The 20,912-nt window shown below is 44.2% G+C and overlaps 1 protein-coding gene and 1 long non-coding RNA gene across 4 annotated transcripts in view; one reads left to right on the top strand and one right to left on the bottom strand.

The window, feature by feature from the left end:
* Positions 1-20,912, bottom strand: part of LOC123997477 (receptor-type tyrosine-protein phosphatase U-like) — a 313,670-nt gene that overhangs the window by 114,439 nt on the left and 178,319 nt on the right. For all 3 annotated transcript variants that reach the window (XM_046301752.1, XM_046301754.1, XM_046301753.1), the window contains exons 7-8: positions 11,232-11,525; positions 7,392-7,709 (exon numbers count right to left, since the gene is read on the bottom strand). In XM_046301752.1, the coding sequence (XP_046157708.1) occupies positions 7,392-7,709; positions 11,232-11,525 (612 nt within the window). The remainder of the gene's footprint in view (positions 1-7,391; positions 7,710-11,231; positions 11,526-20,912) is intronic.
* LOC123997478 lies at positions 921-20,541 on the top strand. Its single transcript, XR_006832116.1, has 3 exons — positions 921-930; positions 14,784-14,789; positions 20,406-20,541. It is a non-coding gene; the product is annotated as an uncharacterized LOC123997478 (long non-coding RNA).

The following is a 20,912-nucleotide window of genomic DNA, read 5'->3' as shown; positions in this document are numbered from 1 at the left end:
GACTGATCAGGTTTGTACTATCATCATGAGGGTGAGGTTCATATTACATGATATAGAGATCCCGAAATACATTTATTTGAGTACGGAGTCTGACATGAAGACTATTGTAGCTCTGCTGGAGTCACTTTTATTGATAACTTTGACACCTTCTGGAAACAGAAGATACTCTTCAGGAATGATTGCATCCATCCAAATCATCTTGGCTCCTGGACTCTGTCTACACATTTCAAGGTTGCATTGAAACAATGCCTAGTAAATGATCCAAGACCAGCTCAGTTAATCCCTACCATTGTGACAATGAGCCGTCACAACGCTGCATCAAATGTACATGATCTTAGGGGCATTGGTAAACACAATGTAAGTAATTTAATGTATGTACCCCTAATTGCACTGAATACATCTGTTCATCCTACAGCTATTGTAAGCAGTAATCATGAGCCTATAAACCAGAGTTACACTTTTAGCACTGTGGCGGTGTGCAATAGTAGGAAGACCTCAGCTTCAATGTAAATAAGGTAAGTCTACCTCTGATAAGCTTCCCAGTAAAGCATTCATTCAAGCATTCGGGGCGGCAGGGTAGCCTAATGGTTATAGCGTTGGACTAATAACCGAAAGGTTGCAAGTTCGAATCCCCGAGCTGACAAGGTACAAATCTGTCGTTCTGCCCCTGAACAGGCAGTTAACCCACTGTTCCTAGGCCGTCATTGAAAGTAAGAATTTGTTCTTAACTGACTTGCCTAGTAAAATAATGGTAAAATTAAATTAAATTCAAAACAATCAAGCAACCCAGAAAAGTGCTAAAATTAACCCATTTTAACACATGTAGAATAAGAAACAAGGTCCATGAAGTCAATAACTTGCTTGTAAACAGATGACATTCATATTCTGACTATCTCTGAAACTCATTTAGATGATACCTTTGATGATACAGTGGTAGCAATACATGGTTATAACATCTACCGAAAAGACAGAAATGCCAACGGATGCAGTGTTGCGGTCCATATTCAGAACCACATTCCTGTAAAGCTTAGAGACAATCTAATGTTAAATACTGTTGAAGTAATATGGCTACAGGTTCATCTGCCTCACCCTAAATCCCATTCTTGTGGTAAGCTGCTATAGACCACCAAGTGGTAACAGTCGGTATCTGGATAATATATGCTTGATAATGTATGTGAGATCAACAGATAAGTATATTTTCTGGGTGATTTAAATATGGACTTCCTATCATCAAGATGCCCACTCGGGAAAAAACTTTAAACTGTAACCAGTGCCTGCAACCTGGATCAGGTTGTCAGTCAACATACCAGGATAGTTACAGACAGCATAGGAATTAAATGATCAACATGTATTGATAAAATGTTTACTAACGCTGCAGATAATAGCCATATCTAGGAAAAAGACATTTCCAAAGTCGTGGCCTAATATAGTGTATAAGAAGTCATATAACTTTTGTAGTGATTCTTATGTTGATGATGTAAATAATATTTGCTGGTCTGTGGTGTGTAATGAGGAGCAACCAGACGCTGCACTTGACACATTTCTGAAACTACTTATTCCAGTTACTAATAAGCACGCAACCATTAATAAAATGACTGTAAAAATGGTTAAATCCCCTTGAATTGACGAGGATTTGAAAAATTGTATGGTTGAGAGGGATGAGGCAAAAGGTATGGCAATTAAGTCTGGCAGCCCAACTGATTGACAAACGTACTGCAAATTGAGAAATCAATCACAAAACTAAATAAAAATAAACTACACTATGAATGAAGCAAATATAAATGATATAAAGAATCATAGTAAAAAGCTTTGGGGCACCTTAAATGACATTTTGGGGAAAAAAGCCAAGTCGGCACAAACCCCATGATACTGCAAACTGCATTAATTACTTTTTCATTGGCAAGATAAGCAAACTTAGGGATGACATGCTAGCAAAAAATACTGACACGACACATCCAAGTATATTGGACCAAATCATGAACTTTACGAATTCCTTAAAGTCAGTGTGGAAGAGGTGAAAAAAATATTGTTGTCTATCAACAATGGAAAATTACTGAGGATAATAGAAGACGATATTGCCACATCTTCAATGTAAGCCTACTAGAGAGCATGTGCCCTCAGGCCTGGAGGGAAGCTAAAGTCATTCCACTACCCAAGAATAGTAAAGCCCCCTTTACTGGCTCAAATAGTCGACCAATCAGCCTGTTACCAACCCTTCAGTAAACTTCTGGAGAAAATGGTGTTTGACCAAATACAATGCTATTTTACAGTAAACAAATTGACAACAGAATTTCAGCATGCTTATAGGGAAGGACACTCAACAAGCACAGCACTTACACAAATGACTGATGATTGACTGAGAGAAATTGATGATACAATTATTGTGGGGCTGTCTTGTTAGACTTCAGTGCAGCTTTTGACATTATTGATCATAGTCTGCTGCTGGAAAACGTATGTGTTATGCCTTAACACCCTCGGCTATAATGTGGATAAATAGTTATCTGTCTAACAGAACACAAAGGGTGTTCATTAATGGAAGCCTCTCCAACATAATCCAGGTAGAATCAGGAATTCCCCAGGGCAGCTGTCTAGGCCGCTTACTTTTTTCAATCTTTACTAACGACATGCCACTGACTGAGTAAAGTTTCTATGTACGTGGATGACTCAACACTATACACATCAGCTACTACAGCAACTGAAATGACTGCAACACTCAACAAAGAACTGTAGTTAGTTTCAGAGTGGGTGGCAAGGAATAAGTTAGCCCTAAATATTTATAAAACTAAAAGCACAGTATTTGGAACAAAACACTCACTAACCCTAAACCTCAACTAAATCTTGTAATAAATAATGTGGAAATTGAGCTGTTGAGATGACTAAACTGCTTGGAGTAACACTAGATTGTAAACTGTCATGGTCAAAACCTATTGATGCAGTTGTAGCTAAAATGTGGAGAAGTCTGTCTATAATAAAGCGATGCTCTGCCTTCTTAACAATACTATCAACAAGGCAGGTCTACAGGCCCTAGTTTTGTCGCACCTTGCCTACTGTTCAGACGTGTGGTCAGGTGTTACAAAAAAGGACTTGGCTTAGAACAGGGCAGCACGGCTGGCCCTTGGATGTACACAGAGAGCTAATATTAGGGATGTCAATCTCTCCTGGCTGAAAGTGGAGGAGAGATTGACTTCATCACTACTTACTACATAGAGCCATGACTAAATGGAACTATCCCCATCAAGTATGCAATCAGTAAAATTACACTTAAAAACAGATTTAAAAAACACCTTATGGAACAGTGGGGACTGTGAAGCAACACAAACATTGGCACACACACACATGCGCACACACACATGCGCGCACACACATGCGCGCACACACACACACACACACACGGATATAGTACTGTAGATATGTGGTAATGGTGGAGTAGGGGCCTGAGGGCACACATTGTGTTGTGTGCCCGTCCGCCCACGTGTTCTCGCACACCCCGAGAGCTTCTGGTCAGCGGGGTGCTGGCACCGGGATCCTCATCTCTCCCAAGTGGTCATTCTCTCTTTCTCCCCCTACCCATCTGTCTATCGCCTCCTTTGAATTCCATGCTGTCACAGTTACCAGCCCTTTCAAGCTTAACATCCTTATCATTTATCGCCCTCCAGGTTCCCTCGGAGAGTTCATCAATGAGCTTGATGCCTTGATAAGCTCCTTTCCTGAGGACGGCTCACCTCTCACAGTTCTGGGCGACTTTAACCTCCCCACGTCTACCTTTGACTCATTCCTCTCTGCCTCCTTCTTTCCACTCCTCTCCTCTTTTGACCTCACCCTCTCACCTTCCCCCCCTACTCACAAGGCAGGCAATACGCTCGACCTCATCTTTACTAGATGCTGTTCTTCCACTAACCTCATTGCAACTCCCCTCCAAGTCTCCGACCACTACCTTGTATCCTTTTCCCTCTCGCTCTCATCCAACACTTCCCACACTGCCCCTACTCGGATGGTATCGCGCCGTCCCAACCTTCGCTCTCTCTCCCCCGCTACTCTCTCCTCTTCCATCCTATCATCTCTTCCCTCTGCTCAAACCTTCTCCAACCTATCTCCTGATTCTGCCTCCTCAACCCTCCTCTCCTCCCTTTCTGCATCCTTTGACTCTCTATGTCCCCTATCTTCCAGGCCGGCTCGGTCCTCCCCTCCCGCTCCGTGGCTTGACGACTCAATGCGAGCTCACAGAACAGGGCTCCGGAAGGCCGAGCGGAAATGGAGGAAAACTCGCCTCCCTGCGGACCTGGCATCCTTTCACTCCCTCCTCTCTACATTTTCCTCCTCTGTCTCTGCTGCTAAAGCCACTTTCTACCACTCTAAATTCCAAGCATCTGCCTCTAACCCTAGGAAGCTCTTTGCCACATTCTCCTCCCTCCTGAATCCCCCCCCCCCTCTCTGCAGATGACTTCGTCAACCATTTTGAAAAGAAGATCGACGACATCCGATCCTCGTTTGCTAAGTCAAACAACACCGCTGGTTCTGCTCACACTGCCCTACCCTGTGCTCTGACCTCTTTCTCCCCTCTCTCTCCAGATGAAATCTCGCGTCTTGTGACGGCCGGCCGCCCAACAACCTGCCCGCTCGACCCTATCCCCTCCTCTCTTCTCCAGACCATTTCCGGAGACCTTCTCCCTTACCTCACCTCGCTCATCAACTTATCCCTGACCGCTGGCTACGTCCCTTCCGTCTTCAAGAGAGCGAGAGTTGCACCCCTTCTGAAAAAACCTACACTCGATCCCTCCGATGTCAACAACTACAGACCAGTATCCCTTCTTTCTTTTCTCTCCAAAACTCTTGAACGTGCCGTCCTTGGTCAGCTCTCCCGCTATCTCTCTCAGAATGACCTTCTTGATCCAAATCAGTCAGGTTTCAAGACTAGTCATTCAACTGAGACTGCTCTTCTCTGTATCACGGAGGCGCTCCGCACCGCTAAAGCTAACTCTCTCTCCTCTGCTCTCATCCTTCTAGACCTATCGGCTGCCTTCGATACTGTGAACCATCAGATCCTCCTCTCCACCCTCTCCGAGTTGGGCATCTCCGGCGCGGCCCACGCTTGGATTGCGTCCTACCTGACAGGTCGCTCCTACCAGGTGGCGTGGCGAGAATCTGTCTCCTCACCACGCGCTCTCACCACTGGTGTCCCCCAGGGCTCTGTTCTAGGCCCTCTCCTATTCTCGCTATACACCAAGTCACTTGGCTCTGTCATAACCTCACATGGTCTCTCCTATCATTGCTATGCAGACGACACACAATTAATCTTCTCCTTTCCCCTTCTGATGACCAGGTGGCGAATCGCATCTCTGCATGTCTGGCAGACATATCAGTGTGGATGACGGATCACCACCTCAAGCTGAACTTCGGCAAGACGGAGCTGCTCTTCCTCCCGGGGAAGGACTGCCCGTTCCATGATCTCGCCATCACGGTTGACAACTCCATTGTGTCCTCCTCCCAGAGCGCTAAGAACCTTGGCGTGATCCTGGACAACAAACTGTCGTTCTCAACTAACATCAAGGCGGTGGCCCGTTCCTGTAGGTTCATGCTCTACAACATCCGCAGAGTACGACCCTGCCTCACACAGGAAGCGGCGCAGGTCCTAATCCAGGCACTTGTCATCTCCCGTCTGGATTACTGCAACTCGCTGTTGGCTGGGCTCCCTGCCTGTGCCATTAAACCCCTACAACTCATCCAGAACGCCGCAGCCCGTCTAGTGTTCAACCTTCCCAAGTTCTCTCACGTCACCCCGCTCCTCCGCTCTCTCCACTGGCTTCCAGTTGAAGCTCGCATCCGCTACAAGACCATGGTGCTTGCCTACGGAGCTGTGAGGGGAACGGCACCTCAGTACCTCCAGGCTCTGATCAGGCCCTACACCCAAATAAGGGCACTGCGTTCATCCACCTCTGGCCTGCTCGCCTCCCTACCACTGAGGAAGTACAGTTCCCGCTCAGCTCAGTCAAAACTGTTCGCTGCTCTGGCTCCCCAATGGTGGAACAAACTCCCTCACGACGCCAGGACAGCGGAGTCAATCACCACCTTCCGGAGACACCTGAAACCCCACCTCTTTAAGGAACACCTAGGATAGGATAAAGTAATCCTTCTCACCCCCTCACCCCCCTTAAAATATTTAGATGCACTATTGTAAAGTGGTTGTTCCACTGGATGTCATAAGGTGAATGCACCAATTTGTAAGTCGCTCTGGATAAGAGCGTCTGCTAAATGACTTAAATGTAAATGTAAAATAATAAATACAAATATAATTATTATACTATAGTGGACAGGGCATTTCTATTGTACCATGAGTCTTATGCCTTCAAAATATCAAAATACCTCCATGAAATAGTGGTGATTAAATGCATCCTCAGCTGATGGCCAGTGATGACATTCCTTAGTATAAATGCTGAATGCTGTTAAACCTCTGTCTGGCCTGGACACCAGGGGAAGCCTGGCCTATACACATCCCTATAAAAACAAAGCTAACTGTTTTGATAGTATCCTCTGTGCACTGTGGTTTTCTATTCCAGACCACAATCCCCATTACTCTCTCCCTCTCTTTTTCTCTCATTCGCTCTCTCATACACTTTTTTTCTTTCTCCCTTTCGTTTAGTTTCTTTTTATTGGAAAAATACATTTGATCTTCAGCCAGGCATCTGCAATGCACAGAGGCTGTTGGCTGCCTTGGCTCAAAAGGAATATATTGAGAGATATGGGGGAAAATCCGTTCTCTCTGGTTTCATTTGAGAAATGAGATGGATCCTTTGGTATGCTGATGCAGCCTCTTGGAGATGGTCACAATGCTTTTATTCTAGTCTACTGAGACACAACCGCATGGGACAGGAGACGAATCATGATAGTTATGAATCGCTTCAATCAAACTGTAGCTAGTGATGTTGACTGACCCAGTGTTATCAATCCCAACTGTATAGATAGCTAGATTTTTTTTCCCATTTTTCCCAGCATTATTTTTGTTAATTTGTTAACACAAATATGAATTTAGAGCAGAGATAATACCCTCTGGAGAAAGGTTTTGGATGACTCCCTAGGTACTTTCGGTTATTTTGATCACCAAAGTGATCCCTGAACAGTCTGTCACTAAAACAGCCAAGTGTTTCTTACAGGTCTCTAGGAAGAAGGGATTGAGAAGGTAGACAGCCATGTGAGGAGGTTGGAAAGCAGCCAATTAGGGCACTCTAACACAAGACGGTTCCTATCATTCTACTTCCTATGAAAATGTGCCCTGTACGTATCAGTTCCTTTTTATGTCTCAAACATTCTCCCATGTTATTCTGGTTTCTCTGAATAGGTACCCTGTATGAGCTCCTACGTACAGTATATGTCTCCAACATTCTCCCATCACTTACTGTCCTCTTCAGTCTGGAAGGTGACCTCCCGACCCTCCTTCTTGCCCTCAGGGTTGGCGAGCGCCAAACGGACCTGGATGGAGTGGTAGGCCGGCAGGTCACGCAGGGTGAAGCGTGAGGCATTGTGCTCAACCGCCAGGCACTCACGCACAGTAGTGTTGTGCCCACCGCCACCCCCTGCGGTGGCATAGCGGTAGCACAGGGACACAGAGTAGGTGTGGCAGCGGGTCAAGTTGTAGGCCAGTGTCTCCCACTGCAGGGTCAGCTGCCTGGACTGGATCTCTGAGGCTGTGAGACTTCGCAAGGCCCGTGTGGGTTCTAATAAAGAGGGAAGGCAGGAGGAAGGGAGGGAAAGGAAGAGAGAGAAGGCAATGTTATCAACTAGGTCCAGGTCTTCTTTTGAAAAACATGTTTTTATCTCAAGAGACTAACCTGGTTGAATAAAGCTTAAATAAAAACTGTTTAAACACAGTGTAAATTACGAAATCCGCCAGTTATCTTTATTGCTAGGTCATTTTGGAAAGGCTGCTTGTTTTTAGTAGTCACCCAGTTACTTCTGGTCACTGCTGGGTTTGGGGTCTACACTGTTTCTTTTGACTCAAGCAGAGAGAACTAAAGCTTTGTCTTCCTATTCCTCCCTCGGGAGAGACAGCTAGAGGGATACAGAGGTACTGACAAGCTTCTGTGCCTTCAAGCATAAGCCAGGCAGTGTTGCAGATACAGGCTACAGGGGTGAGCCAAGGCCAATCTCAGCAACACACTACCAATGGAGGCATTTGTCACAGCCCATTATTGATGCCTTTTTGTCAAACAGTATTCCACATAATGTATTGTGTTGCTTTGTTCTTTTAATAGGGATTCGTGACTAATGGCGGAGGAGAGTGAGAGTGACAGAGGAGATATGGAGCGGAGGGCTCAGCAGTGAGAAGAGTAAGGTTATACCAGCCAACGTCTTCATTCCTGCACTGACTATCACACACTCAAAGGGATTCTTCACTTACTGCAGCTATTTGTGCTGAGAACTAAAACAATGGAGATAATGTATCGATAAGCGATGGGACGCTTAAAGGAACAAAGGCAGTAAATCAAAGGAGATGGATTTGAAAGGTGCTCTCTCTAAATAAGCAAGGACATATACGAGCACAAACAGGCACATGCACACACATGTAATCTCTTCCTTGCGGATATTTATCCCTCTGTATCCCTTTCTATTCATTATATCTCTCCCTGAAGTTTATCCATTTATCCCTTCCTATTCATTATTTTTCTCACTGAAGCAGAATTACATGATACTGGCGATCTAAACTTAAGCCTCTCCAGTCACCTGTTTTACTTTTGTTTTTGCATTTTGGTCTAGAAGGAAGCATGACCACTGCATTTTTCTGGACATCAGTTTGTGATAGCAGAAAAATGAGGGCTAGACAATCAAGTAGTGGTACATTAGTGGCACGTAGCAGGAAATGTTTGAACAATTGTTCAATTTGATTGAGGATTGTCTTTATGGTGTAATTGATAGTCTGCACAGTCTCAAAGCTAAATAAAGAGGGGCTTTAAACTGACAAACTGATGAAAAAAACACAGAAGAGGCCACAGTGTGCCCATTGTGGATTTTCATCAAATTTGACTTTTTGCCAACACCCTTCCTCTTGCCCAGTCTATTTGCCTGCATGCCACGCTCGACTGTGTGCAACGCACACTCCCTGGCAGCCTTCGGAGAGGGGTTGCAGTATCCCCAACATGGCTCAGAGCGACATGCTTATTCCTCATGTTATAGAAGTGAGAGGAAAAGAAGGGGAGAGGTTCTGGTTTATTACCCCCACTAAAACTGATCCATGGGATTAACTGTGGACAGGGTTATCCTTGGCCTGGGTTGGGAAGAGTCTGTGGAGACTTATCCACAAGGGAGATGGGAGATGAAGGAGGAATGAAGCAAGATGCAATCACTGACAGAGAGGCCTAAAATGATGGGTGAGGAAGACGAGCTGTGAAAGGCATGAGCACTCTCTGTAATGTTCCTAATTTTAGTTGGGCACCGCCATGAAGCCCCTCGCTCAGCAGAGAGGTTTGGTGGCAGGGGGCTCTTCAGAAGGCTCAGTGACCCAGAAGCAGGTGGAAGCCTATTAACGTGGTTTGGAAATAACTTGTCTCCTCTGTGATTTACTTGAGGGATTTAGAGCTACGATAATGCAGCCTTGCTGATAATCACAGTTATGGCTCATCAAGCACACCTGGCTGGCCATCAGAGGCGGGCGGAGACCATGTTCATATTCACGGCCGTTAGTTTTACAGCACTCACAGGAGAACGCCCGGGCTACACTACATAGGTCAGAGCAAGCCAGGAAGAGATGAGTTGTTCACACGGAACAGCAGAACATACCCAGTCCATGGCAACACTCTTTTTTTTTTGGAGAAGAAATTCACTTTAGTCAGAATAACACCCAGAGTGTCCAAGCCTCCCATCTGTTCACTCTGGTAACTAGCACACTCCCAGAGATACCCACTGTGACCAGACCATGCATTTCCTTCCTTACCTAAGCAGCCCAACAAAGGTGAGGAGGATCATAATGCAATGATGAATTGTGGGGTCAGTGTGGGATCTGGACCAGATGGTCTGGGGGACAGGGGTCAAAGGAACTCAAGGGTGTCCAGGTGGTGATTAGAGAATCATGGAGGGTGGACCTGGTGATGGATGAGGAGTATGTGAAGGTGTGTGAATCAGGATGAGGCCACCAACAGAACAAACAAGTAGACACAACAACCTAACCCGTATGTTGTGAAAACAACAGCTTGGGAAATTACAGGGCAAGAGGTCAGGCTTTGATATCTGAGACAGTTATTTGGAGTCACTATCAGTATGCAAATTATCCAGAGGAAAAAAACATGACAGACAGGATACAATGGTGCCACTAAAATACATGTACATTAGAACAGTGTGTATATCCTCTCACTTCACAACTATAACATTACCTCTCCTCTTTCCCTCTCTATTTCAAAGAGATATAAAATATATTTTTGAATGAGAGCTGGCTCTGGGCTCTCTCTATTTTACTGTCTGTGGCTATTGGGAAATGGAGTGTGCTTAATGTGTCATCAGAGAGAGGACATGGAGGCTATGGTTGGTGGAACAGGGAGGGGGGGGGTGTGTGAGATGGTTTGTGGTGGGAAGAGATCGCTGTGCATATTAGACTGATGACTGTAGAAGACATGGGACAAATGCCCACAGGAAATAGGCATGAATTTTGTGGTTGAGTGTCTGTGCGTGTGTGTATGTGTGTGTGTGTGTTAGTTGTTTTCTTCCAGCACAAATTATATTTTTACAAAGACCACCTCTCAATCTCACAGAGATTTCAGTCTGGAATACAATTTTTCCACATTATCGCCACAGCCCATGGTCTGTTATTCCACAATATAATGAGCAATTACTCTGAGATCTAGCTGTTGTGCATATGTACTTTGAATAGTATTAAGAAATATTCTCTCTAAAATATTCTCTCTAAAATGACCAAAAAATATGAGGAGAGTTTCCGAGTTTTCAGAGGAAACATCCACAAAGGAAGCAAACAGCTTGTAGAGTGATACATTTCACCTCTATTTATCAAGACTAGAAACATACCAAGACCAAGAAAACTAGAATGATCTTACAATAACAATTGCAAATAATTTCAAAAGGTATGTGGCTTTAAAAGTATGATATGATATGGTAAGATTTTATCAAGGATTTGCAAGTGGTTAATAACATGTATTACCAAAATATTCTGTGTTACCATACACTGCCAACTATGAGAATGTCACATACTGTACAAGCTTATCTAGACCTTGTCACACCACCCAGACCCTCACCTGCACACTTAGTCCTGCTGACGAGGGGTGGTCCAGGTGGTCCGGTGCCGCCCTCTCCGGGCCGGGTCAGCAACACACTTATGTGATACTCCGTGTCTGGGTCCAGGTGCCACAGCTTGTAGGTGACCATGTTGACCCCATGGACCTCAGACCAAGGTGATTGGCTGGCCCGGTACTCAATCTCCTTCCTGATAATAGGGCCATCTCCCAGGATGGAGTTGGTGTTGAGCTGGATGATCAGATATGTGGAGCCAGCTCTCAGCAGCTGTGGGGGTGCAATAGGGGAGGGGGGAACTGTGGGAAGAAGAAAGGGTAGGAGGCTGTGGGTTTATTTAAATGTTATTATTGCTTCTATACACTGTAGCCGTATATCTTCCATCCATTATGTGACATTTGAGGACTATGTTTGTCGGAAGTGGTTGAACTGCATTCCACTGTACTTAAAAGTACTATATACTATTGCTAATCAGTCTTATTACAACATGCTTATCAGCTTTATTCATCCTTTTACTCTAAATAGGAGGGCTTTTACTCTAAATAGGCCTCCTTTTACTACATCCATAACCTTAATTTTTTTTCTTCACCTTTACTTAACAAGATAGGCCAGTTCAGAACAAGTTCTCATTTACAACTGCGACCTGGCCAAGATAAAGCAAAGCAGTGCGACACAAACAACAGAGTTACACACGGAATAAACAAACGTACAGTCAATAACACAAGAAAAAAAATCTATATACAGTGTTGTGCAAATTAAGTAAGACTAGGGAGGTAAGGCAATAAATAGGCCATAGTGGCGAAGTAATTATAATTTAGCAAATAAACACTGGAGTGATAGATGTGCAGAAGGTGAATGTGCAAGTAGAGATACTGGGGTACAAAGGAGCAAAAAATAAACAACAATATGGGGATGAGGTAGTTGGATGGGCTATTTACAGATGGGCTATATACAGGTGCAATGTTCTGTGAGCTGCTCTGACAGCTGATGCTTAAAGTTAGTGAGGGAGATATGAGTCTCCAGCCTCAGTTATTTTTGCAATTCGTTCCAGTCATTGGCAGCAGAAAACAGGTAGGAAAGGTGGCCAAAGAAGGAATTGGCTTTTTGGGTGACCAGTGAAATATACCTGCTGGAGCGCGTGCTGCTATGGTGACCAGTGAGCTGAGATACCTTAACCTAGCAAAGACTTGTAGATGACCTGGTGCCAGCGGGTTTGGAGATGAATATGAAGCGAGGGCCAGCCAACGAGAGCATACAGGTCACATTGGTGGGTAGTATATGGGGCTTCGTGACAAAGCGGATGGCACTGTGATAGACTGCATCCAATTTGCTGAGTAGAGTGTTGGAGGCTATTTTGTAAATTACATCGTCGAAGTCAAGGATAGGCAGGATTGTCAGTTTTACGTGTGTATGTTTGGCAGCATGACTGAAGGATGCTTTGTTGCGAAATAGGAAGCCCATTCTAGATTCAATTTTGGATCGGAGATGCTTAATGTGAGTCTGGAAGGAGAGTTTACAGTCTAACCAGACACCTAGGTATTTGTAGTTGTCCATATATTCTAAGTCAGAACTGCCCAGAGTAACGATGCTGGACGGGCGTGCAGGGGCAGTCAGCGATCGGTTGAAGACCATGCATTTAGTTTTACTTGCATTTAAGAGCAATTGGAGGCCACGGAATGAAAGATGTATGGCATTTAACTTGTTGAGGATAGGGGGCAGTATTTTCACTTTGGATGAATTGCGTGCCCATAGTGAACTGCATCCTACTTTGGATAGAAAACACTCTGAAGTTTCTAAAACTGTTTGAATTATGGCTGTGAGTATAACAGAACTCATAGGGCAGGCAATCTTCCAAACAATAAGTGAAATTCTGAATGTGGGGCAACTTTGACGTCATCGCCCCCCTCCTTTCCCAAAAAGATATGAATCTGTTAGCACTTCCTACGCCTTCCACTTGATGTCCTCATTCAGTAGAAAGTGGAATGGAGCATTTGCTGTGAACTTTGACCGAATGGGAGGGGCGCATTTCTCTGTGGGTGCTACCGCTGTGGCGCATTTCTCTGTGCGTGCTACCGCTGTTCCATTTGGCTCCAGCTGAAAACGTATAATCCGGTTGGAACGTTATTGGGTATATATGATAATAACATCCTGAAGATTGATTCTCTACCTAGTTTGACCAGTTTATTCGACCTGGAATATATCTTTTGGAAGTTTTCGTGCGAGTTATGCTGGACCAGCAGTCAGTTTTTGGGAACGTGAGCTGAAAGTGATAGCAAATGCAGCTACTTGGACACTAGTATTGGACATTATGGAACAAAACAATGATTTATTGTGGAACTAGGACTCCTTGCACTACATTGTGATTAAAGATCATCAAAGTTGAGGGAATATTTATGTTGTAATTTCGTATTTCTGTTGACTCCAACATGGCGGAGAAATACTTTTACGTCTGAGCGCTGTCTCAGATTATTGCAATGTTAGGCTTTTTCCGTAACATTTAAAAAAAAATCTGACACAGCGGTTGCATTAAGAACCAGTGTATCTTTAATTATATGTAGAACATGTATCTTTAGTCAAAGTTTATGATGATTATTTCTGTTATCTGGCGTAGCTTTCTATAATTCCTCCAGATATTTTGGAGGCAGTTCTGAACATGGCGTCAATGTAAACCGAGATTTGTGGATATAAATATGCATATTATCGAACAAAACATAAATGTATTGTGTAACATGTTATATGAGTGTCATCTGATGAAGATTTTCAAAAGGTTAGTGATTCATTTTATCTCGAATCCTGCTTTTGTGACTATCTTTGGCTGGAGAAAATGGCTGTGTTTTCCCTTTTATTTGGTGGTGGTCTAACATAAATATATGTTCGGACATGATGGGTAGATGAACAAGATGTTTATCTTTCATTTGAGTTATTGGACTTGTTAATGTGTGAAAGTTAGCAGACGAAGCGGTCTTCTGGTCAGACTCCCCAGCCACGTCCTCAGAGGATGCGCAGACCTGTTTTGCAGGTGAATGAGGACCCAAAAGCGACTTGGCGAAAACAGTCTTTATTCCAGAAAAGGAAATATGCAATACTCCTAGACAAATCGGAGCGGTAAACAAAGCATAAAAACTAATTCCACTCGTAGTGACGAGGACAGACTGGAGACTCGACCATAAACTGTAGGTTGCCTCGGGAAGGCACCGACCGTAGCAGACTCAGACACCTGCTCACACGCAGCATCTGAGGGAAACACGACACGACAGGGCGAGACAAAGACACAGCACGGTGAACAATATACAAGGATCCGACAGGACAGAAACGGAAGACAAGGGGAGAAATAGGGAGTCTAATCAGAGGGCAAGATACGGAACAGGTGTGAAAAGATTAGATGATTGATTAGGGGAATAGGAACAGCTGGGAGCAGGAACGGAACGATAGAGAGAAGAGAGAGAGGGAGGGAGAGAGAAAAAAGGGAACGAACCTAAAAAGACCAGCAGGGGGAAAACGAACAGAAGGGAAAGCAAAATGACAAGACAATATAAGACAAAACATGACAAGACCAGCAACTGGTGTGTTTACGGACATATTCAATCAAACCTTATCCCAGTCTGCTGTTCTCACATGCTTCAAGAGGGCCACCATTGTTCGCCTCTTCAACCTCAGGAGGCTGAAGAAATTTGGTTGGTTACCAAAAGCACACATTTCTACAGATGCACAATCGAGAGCATCCTGTCGGGTTGTATCACCGCCTGGTACGGCAACTGCTCTGCCCACAACCAAAAGGCTCTCCAGAGGGTAGTGAGGTCTGCACAACGCATCACCGGGGGCAAACTGCACCACCCGATGTCACAGGAAGGACATAAAGATCATCAAGGACAACAACCACCCGAGCCACTGCCTGTTCCCCCGCTATCATCCAGAAGGCGAGGTCAGTACAGGTGCATCAAAGCAGGGACCGAGAGACTGAAAAAACAGCTTCTATCTCAAGGCCATCAGACTGTTAAACAGCCACCACTAACATTGAGGGGCTGCTGCCATACGTACATGTAAAAAATGTATCACTAGCCACTTTAAACAATGCCACTTAATATAATGTTTACATACCCTACATTACTCATCTCATATGTATATACCACCTACTGCATCTTGCCATCTTTATGTAATACATGTATCACTAGACACTTTAAACAATGCCACTTAATACACTGCTCAAAAAAATAAAGGGAACACTAAAACAACACATCCTAGATCTGAATTAATGAAATATTTACATAGTTGAATGTGCTGACAACAAAATCACACAAAAATGATCAATGGAAATCAAATCTATCAACCCATGGAGGTCTGGATTCATTTTGAGTTAAAGTGGAAAACCACACTACAGGCTGATCCAACTTTGATGTAATGTCCTTAAAACAAGTCAAAATGATGCTCAGTAGTGTGTGTGGCCTCCACGTGCCTGTATGACCTCCCTACAACGCCTGGGCATGCTCCTGATGGCGGATGGTCTCCTGAGGGATCTCCTCCCAGACCTGGACTAAAGCATCCGCCAACTCCTGGACAGTTTGTGGTGCAACGTGGCACTGGTGGAGGGAGCGAGACATGATGTCGCAGATGTGCTCAATTGGATTCAGGTCTGGGGAACGGGTAGGCCAGTCCATAGCATCAATGCCTTCCTTTTGCAGGAACTGCTGACACACTCCAGCCACATGAGGTCTAGCATTGTCTTGCATTAGGAGGAACCCAGGGCCAACCGCACCAGCATATGGTCTCACAAGGGGTCTGAGGATCTCATCTCAGTACCTAATGGCAGTCAGGCTACCTCTGGCGAGCACATGGAGGGCTGTGCGGCCATCCCACACCATGACTGACCCACTGCCAAACCGGTCATGCTGGAGGATGTTGCAGGCAGCAGAACGTTCTCCACGGCGTCTCCAGACTGTCACATGTGCTCAGTGTGAACCTGCTTTCATCTGTGAAGAGCACAGGGCGCCAGTGGCAAATTTGCCAATCTCTGGCAAATGCCAAATGTCCTGCACGGTGTTGGGCTGTAAGCACAACCCCCACCCGTGGACGTCGGGCCCTCATACCACCCTCATGGAGTCTGTTTCTGACCGTTTGAGCAGATACATGCACATTTGTGGCCTGCTGGAGGCCATTTTGCATGGCTCTGGCAGTGCTCCTCCTGCTCCTCCTTGCACAAAGGCGGAGGTAGCGGTCCTGCTGCTGGGTTGTTGGCCTCCACATCTCCTGATGTACTGGCCTGTCTCCTGGTAGCGCCTCCATGCTCTGGACACTACGCTGACAGACACAGCAAACCTTCTTGCCACAGCTCGCATTGATGTCCCATCCTGGATGAGCTGCACTACCTGAGCCACTTGTGTGGGTTGTAGACTCCGTCTCATGCTACCACTAGAGTGAAAGCACCGTCAGCATTCAAAAGTGACCAAAACATCAGCCAGGAAGCATAGGTCCTGAGAAGTGGTCTGTAGTCACCACCTGCAGAACCACTCCTTTATTAGAGGTGTCTTGCTAATTGCCTATAATTTCCACCTGTTGTCTATTCCATTTGCACAACAGCATGTGAAATTTATTGTCAATCAGTGTTGCTTCCTAAGTGGACAGTTAGATTTCACAGAAGTGTGATTGACTTGGGAGTTACATTGTGTTGTTTAAGTGTTCCCTTTATTTTTTTGAGCAGTGTATAATGTTTACACACCCTACATTACTCATCTCATATGTATACACTGTACTCGATACCATCTACTGCATCTTGCTTAGGCCGTTCTGTACCATCACTCATTCATATATCTTTAAGTACATATTCTTCATCCCCTTACACTTGTGTGTATAAGGTAGCTGTTGTGAAATTGTTAGGTTAGATTACTCGTTGGTTATTACTGCATTGTCGGAACTAGAAGGACAAGCATTTCGCTACACTCACATTAACATCTGCTAACCATGTGTATGTGACAAATAAAATTTGATTTGATTTGACTGTCCTCTAAGAGGGCTCTCATGTCTATTCCTGCCTCATCCCATGGATGCTTCTACAGAGCATGTACACAATGTAAGCCTCACAAGCTTCTGGAAACACAGGGAGACGATATATTGATGTAAATTCACTTAATCTCGCATCAACAATACTCCCTTACTGTAGTTTCCCAAGGATTCTATAACTGGCAATATTCATTACTGTTGCATTTCATGCTAGTGAGGGCCGAGAATACATTCTCACATACGTACATGGTTGTAAAGGGCATCAGTGTCTTAACAGCGAGATTTGCCAAGGCAGAATACTCTGAGCACAGCCAAATCCAGAAAACTGGCAGTGGCTTCTGATTAGATTCAAGTTTTGCAGAACCACTTGTTGCAATTTCGTTGAGGCTCTCTTGTTCAGATATTGGTAAGTGGACCAGAGGCAGGGCATGAAAGGGATAACGAATCCAGTTGTTTGTGTCATCTGTTTCAGGAAAGTACCTGAGTATTTGCGTACCCAACTCACTCAGGTGCTTCGATACATCACAGTTGACATTGTCCGTAAGCTTGAGTTAATTTGCACACAAAAAAATCATACAATGATAGAAAGACCTATGCGTTGTCCTTGTTAATACAGACAGAAAAGAGTGAGAAACTTTCTCGTGTGAGAAACTTGTCATCATGCAAACAGTGAGACAAGCAAAAATGGTTAGTAAAGAAAACTTTAAGCTTGTCTCTCATTTAAAAAAATGTGTCAATACCTTTTATCTTGATAACCAGCACACTTCTGTATGTTGTAAAAGTGTTACATGGTCGCTGCCCATATCATAGCATAGTGCAGAAAATACAGGCTTGCACAAGTATTCATCCCCCTTGATTTTTTTTCCTATTTTGTTGCATTACAACCTGTCATTTAAATTGATTTTTATTTGGAATTAATGTAATTAACATACACAAAATAGTCCAAATTGGTGAAATGAAATGAAAAAAAATTTTTGACTCAAAAATGTAAAAATAAAAAGATAAAGGTGGTGCGTGCATATGTATCCACCCCCTTTGCTATGAAGCCCCTATATAAGATCTGCTGCAACCAATTACCTTCAGACGTCACATAATTAGTCCACCTGTGTTCAATCTAAGTGTCACATGATCTGTCACATGATCTCAGTATACATACACCAGTTCTGTAAGGACCCTGAGTCTGCAACACCCCTAAGCAAGAGGCACCACCAAGCAAGTGGCACCATGAAGACCAAGGAGCTCTCCAAACAGGTCAGGGACAAAGTTGTGGAGAAGTACAGATCAGGGTTGGGTTCTAAAAAAATATCAGAAACTTTAAAACATCCCACAGAGCACCATTAAATCCATTATTCAAAAATGGAAAGAATATGACACCACAACAAACCACCAGAACGGACCAGGCAAGGAGGGCATTAATCAGAGAGGCAACAAAGAGACCAAATATAACCCTGAAGGAGCTGCAAAGCTCCACAGCGGAGATTGGAGTATCTGTCCATAGGACCAGTTTAAGCCGTGCACTCGACAGAGCTGGGCTTTACAGAAGAGTGGCCAGAAAAAAAGCCATTGCTTAAAGTGTTCATCAAAACGCATGTGGGACACTCCCCAAACATATGGAAGAAGGTACTCTGGTCAGATGAGACTAAAATTGAGCTTTATGGCAATCAAGATAAACGTTATGTCTGGCGCAAACCCAACACCTCTCATCACCCCGGAAATACATCCCCAAAGTGAAGCATGGTGGTGGCAGCATCATGCTGTGAGGATGTTTTTCTTCGGCAGGGACTGGGAAACTGGTCAGAATTGAAGGAATGATGGATGGTGCTAAATACAGGGAACTTCTTCTTGAGGGAAACCTGTTTCAGTCTTCCAGAGATTTGAGACAGAGGGAGATTCACCTTCCAGCAGGACAATGACCCTAAGCATACTGCTAAAGCAACACTCAATATGTTTATGGGGAAACATTTAAATGTCTTGGAATGGCCTAGTCAAAGCCCAGACCTCCATCCAATTGAGAATCTGTGGTATGACTTAAAGGCTGCTGTACACCAGCGGTACCCATCCAACTTGAACTGGAGACGTTTTGCCTTGAAGAATGGGCAAAAATCTCAGTGGCTAGATGTGCAAAGCTTATAGAGACATACCCCAAGAGACTTGCAGCTGTATTGCTGTTAAAAGGTGGCTCTACAAAGTATTGACTTTGGAAGGAGGGTGAATAGTTATGCATGCTCAAGTTTTTTGTCTTATTTCTTGCTTGTTTGATAATAAAAAATATTTTGCATCTTCAAAGTGGTAGGCATGTTGTGTACAGTACATCAAATGATACAAACCAGCCAAAAAAATACTAATAATAATTCCAGGTTGTAAGGCAACAAAATAGGAAAAATGCCAAGGGTGGTGAATACTTTCGTGAGTTCAGGGGCCTTGCTTTAACAAAGTTAACCATCTTCACTGTCGTGTCCAAAATGTCTTTCAAGCTGTCAGGCATTCCCTTGGCAGCAAGAGCCTCTCGGTAGATGCTGCAGTGTACCCAAACGCCATCGGGAGCAACTGCTTGCATGCCCGGTACCACTCCACTATGTCTCCCTGTCATGGCTTTTGCGCCAAGGGCAGTACATATACCAACACATCTTGACCACCAAAATCTATTTGATGTCACAAATCTGTCCAGTACTTTAAAACTATCCTCTCCTGTTGCTTTGGTTTGCAGAAGAGGATGGCCTCCTTATTTGACCCCCCATAAATGTAACGGGCATATACCAGGAGTTGTGCCAGGCCCACCACGTCTGTTGACTCATCCAGCTGTAACACATAGTATTCACTGGCTTATATGTGAAGCAGTAATTATTTCAAAACATCTCCTGACATGTCACTGATGCATCGTGAAAAAGTGTTGTTTGATGAAGGCATTGTCTGTTTCGTTCTTTTGGCCTTTTCCCCAAGCATTGTCCCAGCCATATCCGCTGCAGCAGGAAGAATAAATTCCTCCACAATAATATGGGGCTTTCCTGTCCTAGCCACTCGGTAGCTCACCATATAAGACACTTCTAACCCTTTTTTGTGAATTGTATCTGTTGCTTTTATACATGTCTTACTATTCGAAGGTCTTAATTCTCGCTCAAAAAACTCCCGTGGCATATTTTTCAAATTGGCATGTTTTGTTTCTAAATGTCTGCGTAAGAGTGAAGGCTGTGCGCAACTGCATGGACTAAGATGTACCATATTTAATGTGTATATGTTACAGTACAAATACTACTTTCACTAGTTGCCATAAAATGCAACGAAGAGATTTTTGTTAATGCTGTTCTACATTTTGTTATACTTAAGTTGTAAATGCTTCATTGAGTTACGAGATAGTATTTTTACACATATAACACACTGTGGCCGAGGAAAGGCAATACTCCCAATATAAGTGAACCCCAAATCAATGTAGTTCTTATCATATTTGCGCCTAGATAGTCCAACATCCCTGTCTGTTGTTCGGTGCTTTCCCGGGTAAGGGAAAGCTCTTCGGCTGCATCAGATTCACAACTGTCAGTGTCCATGCTAGCTAGGCAAACAACGAATGTAGAATTACTGATGCTAGCAATGGATGTGCTCGTGGAAGCAGAACAATGTGTCATCGACAGGTGCAGGAGTAGTACTGCTGGTAGTAGCAGTGTGACTTACTTTTTTCTACCAGCGGGCCTTATATT

The sequence above is a fragment of the Oncorhynchus gorbuscha genome, linkage group LG15 (assembly GCF_021184085.1).
Source record: "Oncorhynchus gorbuscha isolate QuinsamMale2020 ecotype Even-year linkage group LG15, OgorEven_v1.0, whole genome shotgun sequence".
In the NCBI taxonomy this organism is placed as follows: Eukaryota; Metazoa; Chordata; class Actinopteri; order Salmoniformes; family Salmonidae; genus Oncorhynchus; species Oncorhynchus gorbuscha.
This window is presented reverse-complemented; position numbering and strand designations above follow the sequence as displayed.